Source organism: Danio aesculapii, chromosome 23, assembly GCF_903798145.1.
Source record: "Danio aesculapii chromosome 23, fDanAes4.1, whole genome shotgun sequence".
Taxonomy (NCBI): domain Eukaryota; kingdom Metazoa; phylum Chordata; class Actinopteri; order Cypriniformes; family Danionidae; genus Danio; species Danio aesculapii.
In genome coordinates this window covers 43322072-43334410 of record NC_079457.1, presented here as the reverse complement: position 1 = coordinate 43334410, position 12339 = coordinate 43322072, and the positions used below count along the sequence as shown (strand labels likewise).

Sequence of the window (12339 nt, the reverse complement as noted above, 5' to 3'; positions counted from 1 at the left end):
ATAAACTACAAATAAAAAATTAACAAACATGGTGATTGTTGTTAAATGGGGTAACCATAAATTAACCATGGTTTAGACTGTAACACTAACCTTAATATGACACTGGTGTTTGTAGTAAAATTGTGACTATATGAATTATAATCAAGACACTTCTGAAAAAACTTTAAATAAAAGTGCAACATTTAACAAATCAATATTAACAAATCTATTTTATAAATGTGTTTAATACCATCCACACATCCATCCATCTACCCAGCCATCCATCCACTCAGCTATCCATCCATCCATCCATCCATCCATCCATCCATCCATCCATCCATCCATCCATCCATGATTCCATCCATTCCTCCACCATCCATTCATCCATCCAGCCATCCAGCCATCCATCCATCCACCCACACGTTTATCCATCAATCCACCCTCCTAACCATCCACCCACCCATTTATCCATCCTCCCAACCATTCATCCTTCCAAACATCCATCCATCCATCCTCCCAACCATCCATCCATCCATCCATTCTCTCAACCATCTACCCATCTATACATCCATCCACCTGTTCATCCATCGATCAATCCATCCATTGATTTATCCATCCATCCATCCATCCATCCATCCATCCACCCACCCATCTATGCATCCATCCATCCTCTTAACCATCCACCCACCCATTCATCCATTCACCCAACCATCCATACTCCCAACCATCCAGCCATCCAACCATTCATCAATCCATCCATCCTCTCAACCATCCACCCACCCAACATCCACCCACCCCTTCATCCATCCACCTGTTCATCCATCCATACATCCATCCTCTCAACCATCCATCCATCCATCCATCCTCCCAACCACCCATCCATCCATCCATCCATCCATCCATCCATCCATCCATCCATCTATCCACCTAACCATCCATCCATCTTCTCAACCATCCACCCACCCAACCATCCATCCTCCCAACCATCCAGCCATCCAACCGTTCATCAATCTAGCCATCCTCTCAACCATCCACCCACTCCTTCATCCATCCACCTTTTCATCCATCCATACATCCATCCTCTCAACCATCCATCCATTCATCCTCCCAACCACCCATCAAGCTATCCATCCATCCGCTCCATCCATCCATCCATCCATTCATCCATCCACGCAACTGTCTGCCAACATCTACAGTTTAAATATCAAATGAATTATTTAGATAATTCGATAATAATAATAATCGATAATTATAGATAATAATAGATAATAATTTGATAATAATCTGAAATTCTCCATTAAATAAATAAATAAATAATGAAAATGAAATTGTCTAATTAATTCAGATAGTTCACTCATGCAATACATCATCTTGCAATGGATTCTAACACCAGAATAGTAACAGGACAGAGGACACATTTTATAAAACAAAAACAAGTCTTCAAATATATTGCACATGCGGTGTATGTACAATTATGTACAGTATGCTAATTTCCACAATTTGTTTGAAGAATAAAAAAAACATAAAATATAGGAATGATGTATGATAAAGGGTGGGAGAAAATGTTAAAATTAGCTCCATGATGTAGGATCTATATTACGATCCACAGAAAATACATCCAACATCAGTGCATGAGGGCTGAAGCACCGCATGGAGCTTCTCACATGGGAGTCAAAGATCACGAGCAGTGGTGTTGAGAAGCGAGGCCATTTGTCTTCTTCACACCAGCCCCCTGTGTGATCTGTCAGCTCTGTAATCCTCACAACAAGAAAACTGCAAGTGACTCAAGGGATCAGAGAACGATTTGATAGACGATCACCCGCATCACATTATCTGTTCACCCTTCTGCACAGACAAAACACACAACATTTATTTCCCCCATACTCCAGGGGGCACTGTTGATGTAACATGAGTTTTTTAAAATAATGTTATTAATCTTAAACAAGTGATTCCTGTGTAAATTAGCTACTTGGCTTGTGTGTGTGAGTCAAAAAACTATTTTGGTTTTGTTTTAGTTTTTAATTTTTACATGGAGGAATATTAAAGGCAAGTAAAGTGCTGCTTCTAATGTTTCCAATAGCTTTTGTTAAAATAAAATGTCAAGGTATGGGCAGAAAAATATTCAGTCTTCATTCAATGTAACAAATGTATGTAATTATAATTAAATAGCATTTCATGTATTAAAACGTATTTTGTTGTTGTTGTTGTGAAAGGCAAGGATCATTTTAAGCCAAATTCAGCTATGACCCATATGCAATACAAAATGAACAATAAGGAAAACCACAGAGTTAGAAATATATGGTTAAAAGCAATACATTTGGATTGAAACATACTTCACTACTAAAATAGTTTGTACTGTGAATGAATGAAAGGCGAACATGCAACATCTGCCATGCTGTCATTATCTCATCATGACCTACCAATGTTATTTGTGTTGCTTCACTTTCATTCACATATCCTCTCCTGTGGCCTCATGGGAGAGTAAAGTGTTTATCAAATGTGCACTCTTTTGTTAAAATAAAATGTCAAAGTATGGGCAGAAAAATATTCAGTCTTCATTCAATGTAACAAATGTATGTAATACTAATTAAATGACATAGCCTACTTATTGTGAATTAAAATATATCATCACACTAAATTTTATTTAAAATGATCATAAACGTCTTGCTGACAAATTGGCAATTGCTGGTAATGGGAAAATACAAAGATTTAAATGACAATGAGTATTTTGAGGGCTGCACTTTGATTCTTAAATAGAGTCGTTTAATGTTTGATGTCTTGTAGTAAATATGCCCAAAGTAAACATTTAAAAATAGTAATAAATAATAAACAACTTGAATAAATAATAATGATATAATAGTAATTATAAGTGAGCAAGCAAACAGACAAATAATTAAGTAAATAATATACTCTATTTTCGTCTGTGACCGTTGTTCGACTATTTTATTTAAATAAAATTGATAAATAAATACATTTTAGGCTACTTTGATTAAAGTGCCTTCATTTATTTGTTGGATTTTCTAAATCAGTGTAACATGGCATACTATATAATTACAGAAATCATGAATATTAACATAGATTAAAAATATATTTTATTAATAAACAAGTTATGACAGTTTGAAGAATTTAGTTTTTCAATGTTAAACTGTTTGAGTTAAATTGGTTCTTTGTAAGTATTACTATTAATTAAATTATTTATTTTAAAGTTAAGTAAATAGGCATAATATAATATTATGTAATATAATATAATATAATATAATATAATATAATATAATATAATATAATATAATATAATATAATATAATATAATATAATATAATATAATATTTAATAAAGGGACTAAGCCGAAAAGAAAATGAATGAACGAATGATATAATATAATATAATATAATATAATATAATATAATATAATATAATATAATATAATATAATATAATATAATATTTAATAAAGGGACTAAGCCGAAAAGAAAATGAATGAACGAATGATATAATATAATATATTATAATATAATATAATATAATATAATATAATATAATATAATATAATATAATATAATATAATATAATATAATATAATATAATATAATATAATATAATATAATATAATATAATATAATATAATATAATATAATATAATCATCTTGCAGACGCTAGTGTTTGAGCATCATAGTCATACTCACATTCCCGCCCCCTCGTCTGCGTTTCATTGGTTTCGTCCAAACTTGCTTTAGTTCTTCCAGTCCGATGGGGTTTATTCGAGTGCTTGTGATCATAGTGTGTTCACAGATGGCCCGCCGGACAAGTTTTCAATGAATATTCTGGGTCTTTACAGTCAAATGCCCAAATTTACGGCAATTATGGATATAATTCGTTTGTTGTGGATAATACGGCTTGTGTGGGCTGTTGAAGGTAAGAGCATGTGTCTGTGTCAAGCGTGCGTGATTTCAAATGTCTGTTACTATACTTTTACCGCTTCGTGACAATGATGATATTAATCAAAATAGAGTGTTGAATATATGAAAAAGCCGCGAATAATAGTGTTTTACTGTCCTGTCATATTAAGTTAAAGGCTTTCGTTTCCATTAAAGTGGACCGAAAACAGGTGCACTGCAACTGTCTGTGGATATAAATGAGTTGATATGGCTTTCCATTGGTTAAACGTTGTCTTTACAATCAGCACAACACTGTTCATTTATTGCAAAAGTTTAAATGTTAATGTAAAAATAAAAATTCTGTGACTATTTATTTAGACTATATTCCAAAGCTGTATGGCTTTTTTCTGTGTAACACAAAAGGTATTAGGCAGTCAGTTCCATTCACCTTATTGCACTTTTTCCACAATGAAAGTGAATGGTGACTGAGGCTTATGCTATTATTTTTTGTGTTCCACAGAAGAAAGCAAGCCACTGATTTGCACATGGGTCTAAAAAATAATGTCTATTTAAGCAGTATTATCACGTCTCTTTCTGTCTCACAGAATGGTACATCTTCAGTAACAGTTGAGTTGAAACATAGACATAAACCCAGTGACCTCCCATGTGCATAGACGTCAGTGGGGGTATTTTATATGGCAAGTACAATTGCAAATAGGTGTCTAGTTAGATTTTATGAGCTGTATAATAACTTTGAATATTACAATTTTAAATAATCTTAACTTTTGTAGTACATTTTTCTGCCTATCATCTAACTGTCTGTTATTACACGTGGGCCATTGTCTCAAATCTCCAGCTGTAGATCTGCATCTGCACTTCATAATCACCTGAGACCTTCATCGCTTTTTAAACTACAAGATAATAAATGCTTATAGCTTCCTATATATGTTAAAAAATACATCCTCTGAGAATTTGGAAGTCAATTATATCATTATATATAGGATGAGTCAGAGTGGCTCTAGAAGTTCCCATTACATGCTGGAGTTGGTCATCGGTGATGTGATGGACCTGTTGCTACAAGAAATGGGAGGGCAAACATTACAGTATTTACTTATTTCTTTTAAGCATGATTTTATTGGTGATGTCGTCGTCTGATTCTTTTCTATGAGTGTTCATGATTAACAGTTTTCATGTTTTCCCACAGCGAAATAACTGAATCAATTAATTTAGTGTGAAGAATAGGTATGGGCCGGTATAAGTTTCTGACTGTAGGATAACCTTGGATAAAAATAACACGGTTTCATGTGATTAACACGGTTTATTGTGATTACTGCTCTAAATTATATGCTTTTTTTAATGTCTGAGTAAAAACAACAATTATTTTTTTTCCCAATTAAACACAATATGTTTTATTTCAGGAAACATTTTTAATATTTTGGAGCAGTAAACATGTCAGGCTAAATAATTTTAATAAATCGTTGCTTTCTGCTTTCTTCATTAGTTTTTAAAAACACAGATTTCTTTACAACGCATATAAAAAATTTCATATACCTTAGGAACAGTATAAGAGAAAATTCTAGCGGTTTTAAAACCTTGACTTTTCCAAACCACGGTAAACCTCGAAACCGGTTATTGTCCCATGTCTAGTGAAGAACGTTGTAATGATATAAAACTGAGTTTTAATCTTGGGGTTCATATTGGGGACTGCAAAGGACTACTATGGGGTCTGTGGAAATTTTCAGAAAAAAAAAAGAGTAATGTAATTCGTAAAATAAATATTGTATTAAGATAAATAAATAAACACATTATTATAATAAATACATTCTTATTCATTAATATTCAAATCTTATGATTGTAATAATTATAAAATGGCTTAAAATCACATCAAAACAAATAAACACATATTAAAAGTATATATTAGATAAATAATCAATGTGTAAATAAATAAAAATAAGCCTACACTGGGTTAAAAAAAATGTAACTTAATAAAAATGTAATTTTCCAAATGATATTTTGGAAGAAACTATACAATTAATTTTCCCACAGTTTTCAACTTATTCTCCGTGTACGAGCGGGAACTGCCATTTGAATCATTTTGGCTTGAGACTTCCCGTTCTCAGTCACTTCCATTCATTTTTAGACATTAAAAACAGCCTGTTTTGCTGCTTGATGTTGCAAACTGATATTTTCTTATAATATTATTCTGTTTTGTCTGTATAATCATGCAAACACTTGTCTCTAGAGCAAGTGGTTTGACCGTTTTCTGCCATTTATTATTTCTAGTCATTTCTTTCATAGGCGACTGAATCGGAAGTTCTAAAACAATCACAAAAACGAGCGCATTTCCACATTGAAGAATAAGGTCAATAAAATGGGACTTTACACAAGAAACTAATTGTCTTTTACATATTAGAATTGGTGTACAAGTACATACTTGGGATACAAGGATGATCCTATTTTGGGGTTTACTCCTATAAATACAATTTGTTCACTGGCATTGATGATTTCAAAAGAAACTTTTAATTCACCAAAACCATTTACTTATTTTAAAAAGGATCTGTAAATTTTTAAAATGTTCTTTATGTTTTAGATTTTACATTTACGTTACATTTACTTTACGTTCTTCAAATAGGGATTAAAGAGTATTCAATTTTAACTTTATTATTATGCAATAATTATGTGTAATATTTTATGCTAATGTTTTCAAACACTAATAAAGACCATATTCGTAGCATTACATTCTGTTAACGTTACTGAAGAATGTTTGTTTTGACTTTGTTTTAAACTTATTTAACTTTGTTTTTCAAAATTTGTTTTATTGTTTCTGGAATTTAACAATCGCATGGGAGAAAATAGCCAAAAAATTGGTTTTGAAACATTATTTAAAGAGAGTTTGCGACATCTAAAATTGTGAAAACCCCTGAAAAACTTCCACTATAAAGAACATAATGGGAAGGTTAAAAAAAGGTTCCAAAATGGTGTTTCCACTGTGATTCAATAAAATAACCCTTTTTTTTTGTTGTGTGATCATTTTAAAAATCTAAAGAATGTTTTTTTTTCCACCTCCAAGAACTTTTTGTGGAATTAAGAGATTTTTATGGATCCAAAGCCAATAAATATTTTTATTATGTATTCATGCATATTTTCACTGTACTGTTAGTATAGAAAATTCTCTGGTGACCTTTAATTAAGGGTTTTGCTCTGTCTGGTGTTCAATTCTGATGATAAACCATCTGTTTAGAGTGATGCACTATAAACAATGCTTAAATGAAGCTTAGCCATGGCCTGAAAAAGCCCATCGTCCATTTTCTGTTTGGTCTGCCTGATGGATGTGAGGAGTAAGAGCTCATTTATCACACCTCAGAGCAGATACAGATCTTTGGAGAGAAATAATTGTTTACAGCATTGAGACACGCATGGCTTCCACTGCGAGTATAAAGACATGGATATTTCCTCAAGTGAGTGCGGATGTCTGTGTGAATTAGACCTCGCTTTGGCTAATCTAATGAATCCATCCTGTTTCAATTTTGTTCGCTGGGTTCTTCGTTTGGCCAGGGGCGGCGAGTAAATGATTTGCTGTAATGTGAAGAAAATACATGGCTGGACTGCCACTTAAGCTCCTGTTCTGTTTTGTTCTGTCAATCATGTTGCGAGCTATAATGACAGGACTGTGCTGTAAAAGCCGACCCCCCTAAGCTTTTATAGAGAAAGTAGTGCGCATAAATTATAGTAGCAATGCATTAGAGGCTGTTTGTTGTTTTAGAAATATATACAGCGAATCTGAAACGTATATCAGTGCTGGCTTTTAATGTTCTCTAGTAAGGTGTCACTTTTTTGAATCATAAATTCATGAAAATGTTACATTGAATTCACATCTTCAAGGTTAGTTCAGGTTATAATCTCTCAATTGATCTTGTGAATAGTATATTAAAAATAAATCCATTACTTAAAATAAAATAAAAATTAACTGACACAATAAATATGTTTAATTTTTATGATTTAGTAATCATTTATCATTTTTATTTAGGTTAACATTCATTCATTCATTCATTTTTTTCAGCTTAGTCACTTTATTAATCTAGGGGTCGCCACAGCGGAATGAACCGCCAACTTATCCAGCATATGTTTTATGTAGCGGATGCCCTTCCAGATACAACTCATCACTGGGAAACATCCATACACTCATTTACACACATACACTGCGGACAAGTTATCTTACCCAATTCACCTATACCACATGTCTTTGGACTTGTGGGGGAAACTAGAGCACCCGGAGGAAACTCATACAAACACGGGGAGAACATTCAAACTCTGTAAACATACACTTTCTGTCAAAATTCAAAAGGATAGTACACTACCTGACAAAATAACTTGACTTCTAGTTGATCATTTGGCCTCTAGATTATGCTTATTTTACCAAAATAAAATATGATCATGCCTTGACTTTTAATTATTTATTTAATTAGGACAGTAAGGTCTGACTTTTGTTAGACAAAGGTCTTGTCACTTATAAGAAATAATGTACAGTATAGAAAATAAAGTTATGGTGCCGTGAAAAAATAATTTATATTGTGTATGACTCCCATGAGCTTGGACGACTGCATCCATACATCTCTGCAATGACTCAAATAACTTACTAATAAAGTCATTTGGAGTGGCAAAGAAAGCGTTCTTGCAGGACTCCCAGAGTTCATCAAGCAATGCCTCCTCCTTCATCTTACCCCAGACCTGCTCAATAATCTTTATGTCTGGTGACTGGGCTGGCCAATCCTGGAGCACCTTGACCTTCTTTGATTCAGGAACTTTGATGTGGAGGCTGAAGTATGAGAAAGAGTGCTATGCTGCTGAAGAATTTGCTCAGGTAGTTGATGTTGCCATTCACGCTGCAGATCTCTCACACGCCCCATTCTGAATGTAACTTCAAACCATGATTTTTTCTTCACCAAACTTGACTGATTTCTGTGAGTATCTTGGGTCCATGCAGGTTCCAATACGCCTTCTGCAGTATTTGAGATGATTGGGATGCAGTTTAATAGATGATTCATCTAAATGCGATAAAATCTACCTTCTGCCACTTTTCCAAATAATCAACTAGTCAGGTTATTATTTGTTGCACTTACAACTGTGACTGACAACAAACCTTTTATCAGGTAGTGTATAATAAATAAATGACATAAAATTATAAATGAAAACTAGATATTTAAAAAAAAAATCTAAAAACAATAATAATATTAATTATTATAATTATTATATTATAATTACTAATATGCTAATTAATATAAGCTAAATCCAAGTTTGTCTGTGAAAATAAACACTTCTCTATATATAAAACATATGTATTTTGAATGTGTATTTTAAATAAAATAAGTGTGCAAGTATATAAGTATAATAATTATACACTTCTACACAATAAACATTACCTGCAGTGTAGATTTAGGTGAAATGTAAGTTTTTATAAAATATTAAAATAACAGCTTATTAAAATTTTATTAGGAACCCACAAAATATCTCATAAAGTAATACTAAAATAACACAGCTCCCTACAAATTTAATGACACATTTTTACAGATGGGACAAAATAGTTTTTGTAAATAAAAGTAAACGTTTAATGTAAGAAAGTGAATAAATAAATAAATAAACAAGTACTTCGAAATTCATTATCATAAAACACTTTTATATAAAACTTTGATCCGATTGAATGTTTATATATTAAATGTTTAGAGTAATTACATTTTTATACAGCTATCTTGAAAATTACTAGTTTTCAAGCCACTGTGATAAATAAATATATACATGATCACAATTTTTAAAATAAGAATATTTCTCTGCCATTAATCCTAGCCTAGTCTTGTCTTAGCCATTGCAATGCAAGCAACATTTTTAATCCCATCCCAAAATACAGAAGCCATGTATCCCAGAAAGCACCTGGGTTTGATGCTGTGACGTGTGTGTGTCATGCAGACCTCAGTTCCCGCTGCACTCCTGCGTCTTTCTTTATTAGGAGCAAGACCTGCCTCTGGCATCTGTGACATCTTTTTTCCGAGGCTTTACATAAACACGGTGAACCTGACCAATTTCAGTCATGTCAGACACAGTCGGCTCTGTGGCCTGTCAGCTTTTCACAGTGACAGACAGAACAAACTGTCTCCGAATCAACGAATTTATGGCTGATGGGAAGCTGGGAGTTTCCATATGGCCCTTCGCAAAATGACAAGATTTTGTCCACAGGCTTGTGAGGGGGGTCAAAATGGTGAAATTATCAGGTATCCAAGAGGGACTTGCCATCTGCTTGACAATTTAATTATCCATCTGTCTCTCTGTCTTGTTGAGCGATCATTTCGAATAAAATGAGGTGTAATGGATTGTCCTCTTAATGTTAATTATTAGCCGGTTTGACGGGTGCCGACATATTGATTTAAATTCAGGCTATTTTTGAGTGCAGAGATGAGGGTACAAAACAACTTTTTGTGTGTAAACACTCAGAATCACATCTAACAAAATGTCAAAGTGTCAGCTGTTATGGAGGAGCATATTTCTCTAACTAGCACACGTACGTGGGCAGACATGGGCCGCTTTTTAAATGGAGAGCGCAGGCAGGGTTTAGTGGTCAGTGAGAGGAAGCAGAAGAGAGTTTAAAGTTGCCGTCGTTCAGTTTTTTAGTGTATTTTGGATCTGAATTTCAACGTGAATTTGAAACATGAGATATGCTGACTACTACAGTTGAATTTTGAACTATTCCGTTTTATAAATTAACTCAAAAACATCTTATTAAACATTTTGAGAACACAAGAACTTTTATTTTATTTAAAAGTTTAAAAAAATTAACAAACTAAGCTCAGAACAATAAAAAGATTCTCTTTTGAATCTCTTTGTCAGAGAATGTGAATATGGCAAGGGTGGACACTGTCAGTGCATAGCATACAAGACAAAATCTAAAGTATTGTGATTCATTTTAATTTGTACAACCAACACAATCTCTTGGCAATTCGTAACGTTTTGATTTAGTGGCTAATTCCTATGAATATGTACAATCTCATTCATACAATTTAGTATGATTTGATCATCCCCAATTACGGTTAGGTTAAAGGGTGGGATTTGGTGCCACGCCTAATTTTTAAAATCATACACTTTTGTATGACTGAACTCGTACAAATTAGCCACTATACTGACAAAACGTAAAATAGTTACGTTTCCTCGCGAGATCAGGCTGGTACAACCACCACAAACAGTGCTATTTTCTAGTAAATGCACAGTGAACACTCACTGTGAGATTCATTTCTGCATTAAATGTAAGTACACATTTTAGTGCAATAAAGTGAGTGTGAAATAATTAATTGTGACTAATTGTAAGCATACAAATTAAGTTTCCATTTACATGACAATGTGTGTATTTATTGTGTATATATAAATTCAAACAAATATACATTATATACAGTATACAGTATACGCTATGCTTGTTAAAACTACCTATTTAAAATGCGCTTTTTTTGGGGGGGGTGGACAACTTAATTGTTTTAAGTTTAATCCACATAAATTTGTAAAAACAATTAAGTTAACTTAATCAATTTGTGTTGGGACAATATGAATGAATTGTGTGGAACCCATCATTTTTTAGTGTACTGTACACTGAAAAAAATTATGTCTGCAAAACTGTTGCAAACTATTTATTTGTTGAATTAAAAAAAAAAACATTAAATTTAAGAAAATTCAACTTAATTTGTTTGTTTAAATTCAACCCAAATAAATTGTTTACAACCACTTAACGTAAAAAAAATGTAGTAAATCCAAGGAATCATCTTTGAATAATTTTTTTCTGTGTAATAAATGCTGGGTTTTACACAATCAATTTGTGTTGGGACAACATAAACAAATTCAGTTAACTTATTAGTTTTTACAAATTTAAGTGGATTGAACATAAAACAATTACGTTGTTCCAACAAAATCTCAAGAATTATGTTGTTTCAACTCTTTGGACAAGTTTTTGGCCAAGTTTTCGGCTTTTAAACAGAAGTAATAATTTTACACTGAAAATAAATGACAAAACATTGAAAAAAATAAGTAAATAAACTAAGAATAAATGAAAACGATTGTGTTTGTCTAATGTACATTTAAGCATCATATTAGCTATTTCTCTTTTAAAGAGAACATATATAGTCCACCTTGCATTCAGTGTTTTTGTTAATAGCCTCAGCCATAGTTAATCCAGTGTGCATGCCTATTAGCCTTGGTGTACAAGCTCGGAACTTAAAACTAGCGCACAGTTGGCATAACTTTGTTTAGTTGCAGCAGTTTTGTTCCATGCAGAAACGCGGTGTTGAGAAGCCTTTATGATTAATTAATCAATCATTATGATATAAATCGAAGTTAATAGTGAAATCAGTTAATCGTTGCATCCCTAGTTTGAACAAGTTACATGGTACATGGCATGCACATACAGTTGAAGTCAGAATTATTAGCTCCCCTATTTTTCCCCCAATTTCTGTTTA

The 12339-nt window shown here is 32.7% G+C and overlaps 1 protein-coding gene across 1 annotated transcript in view; it reads left to right on the top strand.

Moving 5' to 3' along the window:
* Window positions 1–3753: 3753 nt before the first annotated feature.
* The window catches only part of ephb2a (eph receptor B2a), a 116780-nt gene continuing 108194 nt past the window's right edge, over window positions 3754–12339 (top strand). Inside the window, exon 1 of the mRNA XM_056449256.1 lies at window positions 3754–3890. Within this exon, the coding sequence (XP_056305231.1) occupies window positions 3791–3890 (100 nt within the window). The 5' untranslated portion in view covers window positions 3754–3790. The remainder of the gene's footprint in view (window positions 3891–12339) is intronic.